Here is a 16183-nt window from a genome sequence, read left to right as displayed (position 1 = left end):
GTTCACTCTCCCTGAGCTTAAGGCTTTTGTAAACAAATCTGCCCACTGATCACCTGAGCTTACATGTTTTGTGCTTATCTCTCCAGTAAGAACCTTCTCCCTCACAAAGTGCCAATCAATCTCTATGTGTTTTGTTCTCTCATGAAAAACAGGGTTGGATGAGATATGGAGCGCAGCTTGATTGTCACAGTACAACTTCATAGGTTTATCCATGTGGAACCCGATTTCTTGTAGGAGATTCCTCAACCACACTAATTCACATGTAGTGTGTGCCATGGCTCTGTACTCGGCTTCAGCACTGCTTCTAGCCACAACCGCCTGCTTTTTACTCTTCCACGTCACAAGATTTCCTCCAAGAAATGTGCAGTAACCTGTAGTAGATCTTCTATCAGACATAGAGCCTGCCCAATCTGCATCCGTGTACCCAACTACTTCAAGTTTTCCTCCTGGTTTATACAATAGCCCACGGCCCGGAGCTCCCTTCAAATATCTTACAATTCTAAGAACTGCATCCCAGTGAGATATACGAGGGTTCTGCATAAATTGGTTCACCACACTGACTGCAAAGGAGATGTCTGGTCTCGTGATAGTCAAATAGTTCAGCTTCCCCACTAGTCGTCAATACCTTCCAGGATCATCAAATATTTCCCATGTATCACTGCTCAACTTAACATTTGGTTCCATAGGAGTCTCAGCCGGTTTTGCACCTAACAGTCCTGTTTCGTCCAATTGATCGAGAACATATTTTCTTTGGCACAGGTTTACACCTTGTCTTGATCTAGCAACTTCTATACCCTAGAAGTCCCAAGGTCTTCTGTTTGAAAATGATTTTGCAGAAAGACCTTGAGTTTGTCGATCCCCAATTTGTCACTGCCAGTTATGACAATATCATCCACATAGACCACTAATAAAATCTTTCCAGCTTCTGAGTCATAGCTGAACACTGAGTGATCAACCTGGCATTGTTTCATTCCAAAATTCTTCACCACTTCACTAAACTTCCCGAACCAAGCACGAGGCGATTGTTTCAACCCATAAATTGCCTTTTTCAGTCTGCACACCTTACCAGCCTCCCCCTGAGCAACAAACCCAGGTGGTTGCTCCATATATACCTCCTCTATAAGGTCACCATGAAGGAAGGCATTTTTTATGTCAAGTTGAAATAAGGGCCAATCATACATAACTGCCAGGGAAATTAACACACAGACAGAGCTAATCTTAGCCACTGGAGAGAAGGTCTCCATATAGTCCACTCCATACAACTGTGAATACCCTTTAGCAACAAGTCTGGCTTTCAGACGCTCCACACTACCATCTGGCAAGTATTTAACAGTATACACCCATTTACAACCCACAACATGCTTACCAGGAGGAAGAGTAGTGAGCTCTCACGTGTGAATATGCTGAAGAGCAGAGAGTTCCTCCTCCATTGCCTGCCTCCACCCAGGTGAACTAAGAGCCTCTTGGACATTGTTAGGTATGGAAATAGATGACAATAGTGAAACAAACTGGCGATGTGAGGCGGAAAGGTGAGATACTGAAACAAAATTGGAAATGGGATGGAGAGTAGAACTACGTTTACCTTTCCGTAAGGCAATGGGTAGGTTAAGTCCTGAAGGTTCAGCAACAGGAGCAACGACAGGATCCGCAGACAAGGTAGAAGCTGGAGGAGGGGCCGGTGTCGTTCGATGTGTTTGCCGAATTGGTGGTCGTTCAGTAGGGATCTGCACTGGATGAGGTGACGAGTCAACTCCAATAGGAACACCCGGAACGGGATCACTGACCGGAAGAGGAAGAGGAAGTAAAGGTGGAGACGAAGATGCTTCAATTCCTGAGAAGAAGGGAACAGACTCAAAAAAGGTGACATCAAGACAGACATAGCACTTCCGAGTAATGGGATTGTAACACTTGTACCCTTTTTGAGTCCGAGAGTAGCCAAGAAAGACACACTTAATGGAGTGTGCATCCAACTTGTCTATTCTAAGACTCAGATTGTGAACAAAGCACACACAGCCAAAGATACGAGGTGTTAATGGAAAGGGAGACAAAGTGGGGAACAAGGTAGAGAAGGGAGACCGACCATGAAGAATAAAGGAGGGCATCCGATTAATGAGGAAACACGCAGTAAGTACAGCATCACTCCAAAACCGTTTAGGAACACTCATATGATGAAGGATAGACCGAGCTGTTTCAAGGAGATGACGGTTCTTCCGTTCAGCCACCCCATTTTGTTGAGGAGTGGATGCACAAGAAGTTTGATGAATGATGCCATGCTGTTCTAAATACTGTTGAAAGGAAGTTAGAAAATATTCACGACCATTATCTGAATGAAGAACTTTGATTGGAACACCAAATTGTATACGTATTTCAGCATGGAGTTTTTGAAAAATGGAAAATAATTCACTCCTTTCTTTCATTAAATAAATCCATGTCATTCTTGAACAATCATCAATAAAAGTGACAAAATACTTGTAACCATTATAAGACTATTTTGATCGGGCCCCAAACATCTGAATGAACCAAAGCAAAAGGACTCAACATACGACTTTCAACTCTAGGACTGAAGGAAACACGACGATGTTTCCCAAACTGACACGACTCACACTGTAACACTGACAAATGACTCAAAGACGGAACTAGTATCTTGAGTGCCTTGAGAGAAGGATGTCCCAGTCGACAATGCCATTGTAGAGGAGTGAGTGAAGTCTGAAGTGCAACTGACGATCCACCACTGTCAAGGTAATACAATCCACCAGCTTCATGCCCCCCACCAATCTTCTTCCCCGTCCTGAGATCCTGAAAAACATGAGGAAGGGAAAAAAGTAACAGAGCAGTTAAGAGTCTTGGTTAATTTACTAACAGACATAAGATTGAATGAAAACTTAGGGACATATAGAACAGATGATAAAGAAAGAGAAACCATGTCAACATTGCCAACACCACAGATGGGAGAGGAGGAACCATTGGCAAGGGTAACAGTTTGAGATGTGGAAGTTTTAGAGAGAGAAGAGAACACACCTGGAGTCCCGGTCATGTGATCAGAGGCTCCAGAGTCAATAATCCAAGGAGAGGTTTTAGATGACAGGCAAGCTATACCTGAGTGGGCAAGAGTAGCAGTAGTGTGCTGTGAAGTGGACTGAAGGAACCGCTCATACTCATCACGCGGTACACTCACCATCTCCCTTCCGAAAACATATGTAGATGTGGAAGGAGTTAGGTCTACCTGTTGATTATCACTGACATCAACCCCACCAGCAACAGCATGATTGGCCCATTTAGAGGGAGGACGGCCATGAAGATCATAACAGAAATTTACGGAATGTCCTTCCCTGCCACAGTGGGTACACTTCCTTGTAGAGCTGCCTTTTTCTTTGCCACGGCCTCCCCCTGAGTCACAACCACCACCACGGCCAAATATGGAACCACCACGACCTCCTCGGGAGGCATGTCCTCCCCCTTTCGTACCACGTCCACCTCCTCTGGCTGTCACAAAAGCTGATCTATCAGACTGTGTGGGATTCTCTGTCTGTCCCAAAGAAATCCTGCGAAGCCGAGCAAACACTTCCTCAAGTGTAGGAAGGGTAGAGCCCCCCAATATTTGGGCCCTAACTGGTTCATACTCTGATTTCCTCCCCACTAAGAACCTTGTGACATCTAGTCGTTCCCTCTGTTGTTGCTGAACCTTAACATCTGGAGTGAGAGGATGATAGACATTGAGTTCATTTCTGAGGTTCTTCATACTGGCATAGTACTCTTCTAGGGTTTTATTTCCTTGTTGCAGACCAAAGTACTCCTGATAGAGCTAATATACCCTTGTAGTATTATCTTGCCCAGAATACAGCTTCTTGGCATGTTCTCATATGTCCTTAGCTGTATCTAAGAACATGAAGTTGGCACTTATTTTGGGTTCCATACTGTTCCATAGCCATGTCATGATTTGAGCATCCTCCTGTTCCCAATCATCAAACCCTAGAGAGTCAGCCGGTGGTTTATCTTCTTTCACATGCTTCACTTTTCTCTTTGCCTTGAGAAAAACTTCCACCGACTTGGCCCATGGAACATAGTTCTCACCATTCAGTTTAATTGAGGTCATCTGTACACCTAGATAGTCAGAGGAAACCACCACACTAGGTTTCTGATCACTACAGCCATCTCCCATTGCTGCCATGATACTCTTTCAATGCTGCCTCTAATCTGAATTCCCAATCACCAACTAAGTGCTGCTGTCAAGAGTTTGATGTTCCAGAACCTACAGCAGTCCCTAAACACAATGATAGATACACACGCCTTTGTTCTTATCCACACCACTACTGATTTCACAAAAAAAAACACAGACTACACCGACATTAATTCAGCACTTACTAACCACATGCAAGCTCTCTTACAACTACTCAACAGAGTTTGTGCATCACAAGCACCACCACACAGCCATAGCTGTCACACACAATACAGACCTGCTTTAACGCTTTTAAGAGGGCACCACAAGACCAACAAAAACTCAACTAGTACCATTGCATTACACCTTGCACCATTCGGCCACCTACAGTAGCAGCCCTTACACCATTTGGTCACTGTAAACACAGCCTGTTCTTGGAATTTTTCCAAGAACCAGGGCAACAACCAACCTAGTTCTCTAGGTTCTGATCAGTCCTCTCAAGTTCTTGAAGATTTTCAACCCAGAAATACCAACAACACACAGAGGAGAGATAACCAACCTTTGTTTGAGAGCTTCAGCCAACCATTCACTGCTGAAGTTGTTTTCTTAGGAAAGGAGGTTCTGTGCACCAGAAAAAAGAAGAGCTGTGATGTTTCAGGCTTGGGACGAACCACTTTTCTCCATTGACAGCCCAGAGAAGAAAATGAGAGAACTGAAGTTGTCACGAACTGAAACAGGTCACGAACTGAAGTTGTCACGCTCTGATACCATGTTTCTACTGTAGCTACAGTAGTCCGAACCAGTAAGGAGAAGAAGAAAGAGAAGGAGAAGAAGAAGAAGATGAAAGAACTGTCGAACCTGATAGCTAAACCCTATCAGTCGACCTCTTAATAGTGATTAGGCTTCTAATTAAATGTACAAGGACTAAACTGCCCCTACTTAAGTATGGGACAGAGAACCTCTAATAAGACTGCCACATAAGCTCATAACTTAACCAAGGTGAGTTGACTAATCTACCCTTATTTGGCTAACTCTAACACAATACTTTTAATCCTAGGTTTTCCTGCACATACTTTCTGGTGCTTCTGAATATGATGAGCTTCCCGTGCGGCATAACGAGGTAAATTTTTTTCTACTATAAGAACTTTATTGGTATTTTCTTTTCTTTTCCCCCTCATTGAAATTTATGAGGAAAGAGGGGTGACTTTTGGTACTAGGTTCTGTTAGATGGGTAAGGAATTTATAAGTTGATAGTCCGTGTATTTTTCATCTTTTGCACATATATGTGTATATAGCCTACATTTTCACTTATCATTCATATTATATATTCATACATGTTCATCTATATGTCATTGACAGATGATGTAGCATTAATGCATTTGACAAATACATATCGTAAAAATAGTTTATAGTATTGCCTGGAGTCAAAAAATTTTTTTTCATCTAATTAAATGATAAGTTGTACTCTGATTCAAGTTCTATGAATTTCTTTGTATTGTGTTTCTTCTTTTCTTTCTCCATTCAGCGTGAGCTGTTTATGCTTAGATTGCTAGGACTTGTTAAGACTGTTCAATCCAATAGTCACAACAATTCCTTACAATCATCCAATAAAACACAAGCATGTTGCTATCAGTCAAATAAAAAAACCAAATAACCCAGTGAAGGCATAGGCATGTTTTCTATTGCTACACCAAATGATACAAGAACAACCCACTATCATATAAAATTAGAACTACCTCTAGGATATACTTCCCAACTTTGACAAATAGGTGATAGTAATACCAAGGTATCTTAACATGTGGATTGACACCTAGGTTATAAGGCACTCATGGATGGTTGCCTCACTTAATAGCCAAGATATTTTTGCACAGTGCTTTGGATATTTTTATATTCTTAACTTTATGAGATTATAATAGTAAAACAGACATTATTATTAAACTAAACTGTTCAGTTTGAGTTAAATACTAGTTTCTTTTTAGTATTTTTCTTATTTGTTAGGGTTCCATCAAGATGTATAGTGTCTTGAACCCTCAAAGACTTCATAACCTGAACTAATAAGCATGGAAGAACTCAAAATTTTGTCCAATCAACACATGCTAGAAGAACTCAAAGACTTCTTCTTCTTCTCGCCTCGGCACCTTGAAAACTATGAATGTACATACACAAATAACATTTTACTATCCAAAAAAATAGTGATTATATTAGATTCCATTACCAAACAAATGGAATTAATTATCAATTACCGCATTAATAAAAAATGAGTAATTGTAGATGTGCTTTTCCATGTCAGTTGCTTTATAAGTGTTTTAACATCTTTTTGTATGCATCATCTTATGGTGTAGAAGGGAGGGCTACAAATTTTGTGGAAGTTTTAGAAAAATGGTATGACCAAATAGATAAGAGGAGCTTGTAACATTTATTGTGTTCAACGTTTTACATGCTTGTAATTAAAAAGTCACTTCTTTCATGGTTTGTTGTTTTTTATGCTTTCATTCCCATTATTTTGCAGGAAAATTACAATGAAGCATTATCTGAAAAAGTGCCATATCTGGTGGATAAGAATCGCCTAGATGACCCACATGTTAAAGCAAATCTACTTTTTCAGGTCAGGAACATTCATGATTACCTTCCAGCATATTTTTAAGATGCCCCATTTCTGCTTTCTATTTTTCTATTGCCATTTCATGTGTTATTGGTTTCTTCTCGGTTTTCAGGCACATTTCTCACAGTTAGAATTGCCAATCAGTGATTATGTCACAGACCTTAAATCTGTATTGGATCAAAGTATCCGCATTATTCAGGCTATGATAGATATCTGTGCTAACAGTGGATGGCTTTCAAGCACCTTAACATGTATGCATCTTCTGCAAATGGTCATGCAGGTATTACCATTCTTTTATTAATTGTTCTCCTCCTTGACAATGAAAGAAGAAAGCATAGCTAGACACTTCTAGCAATATATCTTTAGTCAAGGTATCCACTTTCTTGTTGACCATTTTTTAGGAAAGAGAGAAGAGGGCAAGAAATCCAAACAAAAAAAAAACATTATCCAACAATGTTTATCCAAGGAGTCCCTCACTCCTGTAATAGAAAAAAAGAGTCCTAAAAATAATTGAATAAAACAAAGAAAATTTGCCATAACTCCCTGATGATATAGGACTGTTTGCTTTGATACCAATTGATACAGGACTTGAATGACCGAAGGATGAGTCTAGAAGAGTTAGGACGGGTTTAGGAGTGATTAGGACTAAATACATAAATTGGTTAGGTTAGAAAAGGTCTAGAGAGTTAATTGCAAGAAATAAAATTTATTCCAAAATTTGAAATATGGAAAATAGGTCTAGTATTGGAATTGTTAAGTTGACTGTTTTTATGTATTGTTGGTTCGGCTGATAAGTGTACATGTTAGTAAGTATTGGGTTTTAAGCTGTTAGGTACTGGGCCTTTGTTATTGGACCTAAGTCTGTTTAGTGTTTTAAGTAGTCTGGGTGTCCCATCACTAATCAGGGGCATTCCAGACATTTCATGTAACACTGTATTGTAATCTACTATAAATAATAGTACTGTTGACTGGGTTACTCAGTTCGACATTCTCAGCACTTGTTTTGCCTTCACCTTTCTTCTACTACTTCAGCTACAACCTTTCAGCAAACATGGTATCAGTGCATTGAGCGATCTTCTGGTTACAGCCGACGCCAACTCTTCTCTCTTGCTTTCTTTCTCTCTTTTTTTTATCCTGGTTGCTGTGGAGAAACCCTAGGGTTGCCGTAGAACAGAACAAGGTTCGAACCTAGGGTTTCCCTTGGTTGTAGGGCACAAGGGAAGTAAGACCCAGGAGTTGATGTCTTACTAGACTGCTTCTAGTAGTTAGTAGTCATTCGGCTGCTAAGAGAGGTCTATATAGGACAGCCCTAGGTTGAGGACTGATTTCAGCAGTCCTAGTATTGGTCGTAGGGGTGAGCACTCTCTACAGTAGCAGAAGTCGAAGCCCAAGAGAAGTCTGCATAGTGCAGTGGTGGAGAGCTCTCAGTTTCAGGTCGGTTACTAGCTCACAAAATTCTTCTTGCTGCTGTAACTGGTCCACTTCAGAGCTGTGACCACTTCGGCTAGTCTGAAACAGTGTTGTCTACACAGTCTGCAACCAAGATGTCTTCAATATCCGGAGAGGTCTCTTCTAGGGATAACAGACCTGGTGGGAGGTCTTCAAATCTGGAGAACCTGAATCTGCACAGCTTGCAGATTACAAGTGTGTTGCTAGATGAATACAACTTCAGGGAGTGGTCCGTTTCTGCAATGCTTTTTATTACTTCTCGTGAACTCACAGGTTATTTAGATGGGAAGAAGAAGGAACCCGAAGTTGGTAGTGTGGAGTATGCGGTGTGGCGCAAGGAGAATGCCACAGTTATGTCCTGGCTGTTTGCTTCTACGACTCCACGAGTTGCCAGGACTGTTCAACACTTTCCCACAGCAGCTAAGATTTGGGAAAAAGTGTCAAAAACCTATGGACAGAAGAAAAACAATGCTAGAATTTACAGGTTGAACCAAGACATTGTTGCTTTAAGGCAAGGGGATATGACAGTTGCAACATATTTTGCAACTCTGGAAGGACTGTGGGAAGAAATTGATCATCACTTGATTCTCAATTGGGAGAATGCCAGGGACAAGGAGAGACATGATAAGCAAATTGAAGAGAGCAGAGCCTTTAAGTTCTTGGTTGGCCTAGGCCCAGTGTATGAGGGCATAAGGTCACAAATTCTTGGAAGAGATGAAATGCCCGAGTTACATCATGTTAATTATCTGGTAAGGAATGAAGAGGTCAGGAGAAAGGAGATGCAAGTTGACACTCAGATGCAACCAGCTGAACAATCTGTAGAACATTCAGCCCTGATTTCTACAAATCAAAAGGGGGACAGATATCCAGACAAAAGGCATCTTAAGTGCACTCATTGTGGAGGTGAAGGACATGTAAAAGAAAAGTGTTGGGTCCTGTATCCTCACCTGAAGCCAGCTGCATTGAGAAAAGACAAGAAGCGACAGAAGGGTCAAGTGGCAAGTGGGAACCTTGTCACTAGTAACAATGGTGATAGCTCACAGAGTATACCAACAGTGGCTTCTTCCTCCATGGGGCAGGTTGCTAATTCCTTCGAAGCCGGTACCTTGGGCTTCACTGCTGGTGAGGTAGAGGTCCATAGCCAGGCTTTAGCCCGTCTAAGGAGTAACTCTTTTGCTTCCACCTCTCTTGCCAGATCAGGTATAGTCTTTGCCTTTAGTGCTGACGGGTCTTTCTCCACCATCTCTGGCAAAGGGGTGGTTGACCTAAGCAAGGACCTCTCTCTTAAATCAGTTCTGCATGTTCCTAGTCTTACCTCAAATCTTTTGTCTGTTTCAAAACTTACCAAAAATTTGAATTGTAGCATAACCTTTTTTTCTACTCATTGTGTCTTTCAGGACAGATTGATGAGGAGAACGATTGAGAGCGGTCATGAGTATGGAGGCCTCTACTATTTTGATACAGACATCGGTTCAGCCTTACAAGCATCTGCTGCTAGTGGTCCGGAGAATGTGGAGTCAATAGCTAGGTTGCATCTGTGGCATGCTAGGCTAGGTCATTTATCTTTTTCTTCTTTGGAAGTGTTGTTTCCCGAATTGTTTAAGGGCATTTCAAGTCAGAGTTTAGTCTGTGAAGTATGTCAACAGTCAAAACAATGTAGAACTGTTTATCTAGTTTCCAGTAATGAAATTCAAGCTCCTTTTGATTTGGTTCACTCTGATGTTTGGGGCCCTTCACCTATTGTTTCTATTGATGGCTTTCGTAACTTTATCAGTTTTATTGACCACTACTCTCAATGCACATGGATCTACCTGTTCAAAGGACGAGATGAAGTGCCATGGATAACCATGGCATTTTGCAAAATGATTGAAACACAATTTGACAAGAAGATTAAGCAATTCCGATCAAATAATGCTGCTGAATATTTTGAAAAATCCTTGAACTTGTTCATGGAAGATGCTGGCATGCTACATCAATCATCTTGTGCTAATACCCCTCAATAGAATGGGGTTGTTGAGCGCAAGAATAGACATCTATTGGAGACAGCTCGAGCCTTACTATTCCAGCACAAGGTTCCCAAGCACTACTGGTCTCAAGCAGTACTTACTGCATCATATCTGATAAATCGGATGCCATCTAAGGTATTAGGTATGAAACCTCTTTCTCTGTTCTGTGTCCTACCCTTCCAGACTTTCCTCTTCCTCCTAGGATCTTTGGTTGTGTATGTTTTATACATGTAAAGGATCCAAAGAAGACCAAGCTGGACCCTAGGGCTACGAAAGGAATTTTTTTGGGGTACTCTCCTACACAAAAGGGTTACAAGTGTTATGATCCTGTCACCAAGAGAAAGTATGTCACCAGAGATGTGGTTTTTTTGAGTCTCAACCCTACTTTCAGTCTTCTCAGAATCCTCTTCAGGGGGAGGCTAGTGGGATGGAAGAGGATTCTTATTCTCCCTTCTTTTTTGTTCCCTTATCTGCCTCGGGCCTTCCATCCTCTCCTTCTTCTCCTCCTAGTCGTGGCATCCCGGGTGAACCTAGTGAGGCTCCCACTGTGCCTGCTACCTCTCCTGATACTGTAGATGTTCCTGAGGGCTCTAGTAGGCAACAGAAAGATATAAGAATCACCTACAACAGAAGAAAAAAGGGCCCTCAAACTCATGACAGCAACCAGTTGGACTCGGATAAATCTGTCTCCGCAATCCAAGGTAATCCCAACACACATACTTCTGATTTAGATCTTCCTATTTCTCTTCGTAAGTCTATCCGTTCTTGTACTAATCGGCACCCCATTGCTGATTTTGTTTCTTACTCACGTTTATCTCCATCCTATCACTCCTTTGTGTCTGCTCTTTCCTCTGTACATGTTTCTTCTAGGTACTTAGAGGTTGTGTCTGACCCAAGGTGGAAAGAAGCTATGAATGAAGAGATGAAAGCTTTAATGAAAGCAAGGACTTGGGAATTAGTGGATCTGCCAGAAGGGAAGAGCATTGTCGGGTGCAAGTGGGTGTTCACTGTAAAGCATAGGGAGGACGGGTCCATTGAAAGGTACAAGGCCCGGCTTGTGGCAAAGGGGTTTACTCAAAAAGAAGGGATTGACTACAAAGAAACCTTTGCTCCAGTAGCGAAGCTCAACACAATTTGGGTTTTACTGTCATTAGCAGCAAATTTTTCATGGGAACTCCATCAGCTGGATGTGAAGAATGCCTTCCTAAATGGTGATCTTCATGAAGAGGTATTTATGGACCCTCCACCAGGCTACAACTTTGATAGAAAGGTGTGTAAACTGAGGAAAGCATTATATGGCCTAAAGCAGTCTCCTCATGCATGGTTTGAGAGGCTTTGTGGGGCCATGAAGAAAGTGGGGTACACTTAGAGTGGTGCAGACCATACCTTGTTCACAAGGAGACAGGATAGCAAACTTACAACACTCATTCTTTATGTGGATGATATGGTGATTACTGGGAATGACCTGGAAGAGATCAAAAGACTAAAGGAGTTTTTAGCTTCTGAATTTGAGATCAAAGACTTGGGCCATTTGAGATACTTTCTTGGGATTGAAGTTGCTAGGTCAAGAGAGGGGATCTATATATGTCAGTGGAAGTATGTACTTGACCTTCTAGAAGAGATAGGCATGATAGAGTGTAGACCAGCAGATACTCCAATAGAACAGAACCATGGTCTACAGGAATCAATAGGGGAGGACTACTGTGATAAAGAGAGATACCAAAAATTGGTAGGGAAGCTGATATATCTATCTCTCACCCGACCAGATATTGCTTATGTTGTGCATGTTGTCAGTTAGTTCATGCACTCTCCAAAGATCCCTCATATGAGAGCAGTTGAAAGGATTCTCAGGTACTTGAAGACTTGCCCAGGAAAGGGAATTCTGTTCAGAGAACACAATAAAATTGAAATTGAAGCTTCTACTGATGCAAATTGGGCCGGTTCTGCTGGGGACAAAAAATCAACTTCAGGATATTGTACACTTGTTGGAGGGAACCTGGTTACATGGCGGAGTAAGAAGCAGAATGTGGTTGCTAGATCAAGTGCGGAGGCTGAATATTGAGCTATGGCTCATGGTGTTGCTGAACTTCAGTGGCTTAGAACCCTTCTTGGTGAGCTTGGCATAAAAGCTGAGGGTCCTCTCAGGCTGTACTGTGACAACAAAGCTGCCATCAACATTGCAAATAACCCAGTGCAACATGACAGGACAAAACATATTGAGATTGATCGACATTTTGTTAGAGAGAGAATAGTCTCGGGAGAACTCTGCATTCCTTATACTCCATCCGAGATGCAGATTGCAGATGTGCTGACTAAAGGGTTGGCTGCAACAAAATTCTTGGACCTTCTTGGCAAGCTAAACATGACTGACATCCATGCTTAGCTTGAGGGGGAGTGTTAAGTTGACTGTTTTTATTTATTGTTGGTTCGGCTGATAAGTGTACATGTTAGTTAGTATTGGGTTTTAAGCTGTTAGGTATTGGGCCTTTGTTATTGGGCCTAAGTCTGTTTAGTGTTTTAAGCAGTCTGGGTGTCCCATCACTAATCAGGGGCATTCCAGACCTTTCATGTAACATTGTATTGTAATCTACTATAAATAATAGTACTGTTGACTGGGTTACTCAGTTCGACATTCTCAGCACTTGTTTGCCTTCACCTCTCTTCTACTACTTCAGCTACAACCTTTCAGCAAACAGGAATTTTTCAATGAAACTTCATAGGTAGGATTAGAACGAATAGCTGATCAGAAAAAAAAAAAAAAAAAAAAAATGAATAGTTGTAGAGGATGACCAAGTTTTGTAAGGTTCAGTTCTTGCATTAAAAGCAAAAATTTTGGGATTGGGAAGAAGACTTGAATACTTTCGAATCTAGTGTTCTTGGTGGAATTTTGGGATGATATTTGGAGTGATGAAAGATTGTAAGGATCTATTGGGGCATCTAAATATGGGAACAATCAGAGATGGTTAGGCATGAAAAGATGAATATAGCCAAAATGTAAATATTTCTAGTTTTTGATGAAAGGGAACTCACTTAGATCAGTTTCAATCCTTTTTAGAATGTTGAACCAACATAGTTTAATGAAGAACTTGTAGCTATTGATGGATGTAATGGATTTTTGAAAGATTAAAGAGAAAGTAGTGTGAGAAAGACAAGAGAAAACTTAATATCACTCAACATGGTTCCTAGAATCACTCATGTAGAGAACACTGATGTGGGCCCCACAGCTATGGTCCCACTGTGTTCGTAGGGTAGAAGGTGTTCTACTCTTCCTAGGGTCAGCTGTTGGTCATTTAGTTGTTTCAGTTGTTATTTGTTTCAGTCTTATTTTGCTCTATTTGTTATGTAAAGACTAAGGACAGATCTGTCCTTTCCATGTAATGAGCATAACCTATAAATATTAAATAAAGTGGCGGCGGCAGAATATTGAGATTCTGTCCTTCCTTTCAAATCTTGTCTTCTACTGCTCTCTCTCTACTCTTTCTCCTCCTTCCTCTATTCTTTCTCCTTTTTCGAACCTGAAATATATTAGTGCTCAAGACTGATAGCAGTCTTGAACAACTAACTACGTGGTATCAGACCCAAGTTAGGGTTTCTCATGTGAGTCTAGTACCAGCCAACCACATGAGAATCTCCTAGGACTGGAAGCTGAAAAGGTGGAGTTCGCAGACTGATTCTTGGAGATCGCCAGAAGGGCTAGCAGCTGTTGAAAGCTTGTCATGGTTGCAGAGTGTTGGTGGTCAGGAAGGATCAGAGAAGACTAGGGTTCGGGTAACCTTGGAAGGCAGCGAACAATATTTCCTTGTAAGTTATTTATTTTCTAAGAGAATTTCCATCAAAGAAGATAGGTTGGACCTATCTGGAGAGGGCGGCCGAACCATTCTAGGGTTTTCTCCCTTCGATTCTCTAGGGTTTTACAGCAAACCCTACTATTGGGCCGAACTGCCTTAGCCTTGTTTCTCTCTGCTCTAGGGTTTGAAAGTGATCTTGCGGCAAGCCCTAGTGTTAGACTGAACCTTGTGATCTACCTAGAGCTGTCCTCAAGTTTGTTGTTAGCATTGATCAGATTCTAGGGTTTCATATTAACCCTACTGCAAGTTTTGTGCAACTGAACTGTTTACTTTAAGGACTGATTAAAACCCTAATTCTGCCAAGCATATCAGACCTACTTCTAAGCTGTTTTTCAGAGTCTTTTGGGGTTTCCGAACTCTCTTAAGGGGTGAGAACTCTACGAACAACTGCTGTTGTGTTTGCTAGTTGGTTTCAGATCAGAGTTATCCCAGTTTTGTGCACATACACTGTGAATACAGATCGGCCCTACACTGTGTTTGGTTGTGATTGATAGTCCAAGTGTTGTTCTTTGACTGTAGTAACCCTTTTTGAGACTACTGGTTCTTGACCGGAATGGAGTTTAAAAATCAGGCCGAAGGCAGGTTTGGGAACAGCAGTTATGTGATATGTGAGCATTGTAAGAAACCCAAACACACGAAAGAAACATGTTGGAAGCTGCATCCTCATTTGGTCCCGGCAAAGTTGAGAAGCAAGAAGGGTAATGCTCATGTGGCCGTGAATACTGATTCAGCATCCTCGTCTGGCACAAGAGGCACATTCTTAGAGACCTTAGCTGCAGTTCGGGCTGCCCTTATATAGTTGGAAAAGGAAGTTGGGAACTCAGCTCAGCCACTGCAGTCACCATTAGCCCCTGCCACATCTGCTTTCGCACATTCAGGTACTCGAGCCTCAACCTACCATGCCTAAGCTCCTGGTACTACTGAACCCTGTTGGGTAATAGATTCAAGTGCATCCGACCATATGACTAGCTTGCCTTCATTGTTTACCACTTATCATTTATCTTCTGGTAGGGATAAAGTATCTATTGCTGATGGCTCTCTTGTCCCCATTTCTAGCAAGGGTGACATCAAGCTATCGGATACCATCTCCTTGTCTTCTGTCTTACATGTTCCTAAGCTTGATACTAACTTTCTTTCAGTCAGTAGTATTACCAAACACATGAACTGCTCAGTAACTTTCTTCCCTGACCGGTGTGTTTTTCAGGACCTGAAGACGAAGAAGGTGATTGGGACTGGCCGTGAGATGAATGGGATCTATCTGCTTGGAGAAAGTTCTCGTCAGGAAGAGTCGGTGGATAAGAAGTCACTTGTTTCCCAGAGTGAGTCCGGTTATGCTTTGGCATAACCGATTGGGTCATTTGTCCTTTCGGTCCTTGAGTCTGTTTCCTAATTTGTTTAAGTCTGTTGAGTTGTCCCAGTTGCAATGTGAAAGCTGTGAGTTTGCTAAACATTGTAGAAACTCTTATTCATTGAGTAATAAAAGGAGTAATCGTCCTTTTGATCTTGTGCATACTGTTGTTTGGGGGCCATATCACATCCCTTCTATGGGTGGGTACAGATATTTTTTGTTATTTGTTGATGACCATACCCGGTTTTCTTGGGTTTATCTTATGCGTTCACGAGATGAGGTTCCCGCCCTGACCCAAACCTTTCACCAAATGATCCTAACCCAGTTTGATGCCAAGATCAGAGTTCTTAGATCCGATAATGCAAAGGAATACTTTGCTAAGCCATTGGCATCTTACCTTCTTAATCATGGGGTTATCCACCAGAGCACTTGCCCTCATACACCTCAGCAGAATGGGGTTGCAGAAAGGAAGAATAGGCACATCTTGGAGGTGGCTAGAAGTATTATGTTTACCTCCAATGTCCCTATTCGCTTCTGGAGTGATGCTATCCTCATAGCAGTATATCTTATTAATCGGGTTCCTTCCCGGGTTCTTGATACGTCATCTCCTTTTTCTCTTCTATACCCAGATGAGGAGTTGTTTATTGTTCCCCTTAAAACATTTGGTTATACTTGTTTTGTTCAGCTTCTCGGACCCCATCACTCCAAGTTTGAATCAAAGGCCTCCAAATGCATTTTTCTTGGTTATGCACAAACTCAAAAGGGTTATTGCTG

General features: G+C 41.6%; 1 protein-coding gene across 10 annotated transcripts in view; it reads left to right on the top strand.

Moving 5' to 3' along the window:
- Positions 1 to 16183, top strand: part of LOC104597958 (U5 small nuclear ribonucleoprotein helicase) — a 156926-nt gene that overhangs the window by 123394 nt on the left and 17349 nt on the right. For all 10 annotated transcript variants that reach the window (XM_088903295.1, XM_010259770.3, XM_088903296.1 and 7 more), the window contains exons 43-45: positions 5214 to 5276; positions 6666 to 6761; positions 6871 to 7038. In XM_088903295.1, the coding sequence (XP_088759421.1) occupies positions 5214 to 5276; positions 6666 to 6761; positions 6871 to 7038 (327 nt within the window). The remainder of the gene's footprint in view (positions 1 to 5213; positions 5277 to 6665; positions 6762 to 6870; positions 7039 to 16183) is intronic.

Source organism: Nelumbo nucifera, chromosome 4, assembly GCF_055504915.1.
Source record: "Nelumbo nucifera cultivar China Antique chromosome 4, China Antique-T2T, whole genome shotgun sequence".
NCBI lineage: Eukaryota > Viridiplantae > Streptophyta > Magnoliopsida > Proteales > Nelumbonaceae > Nelumbo > Nelumbo nucifera.
This window is presented reverse-complemented; position numbering and strand designations above follow the sequence as displayed.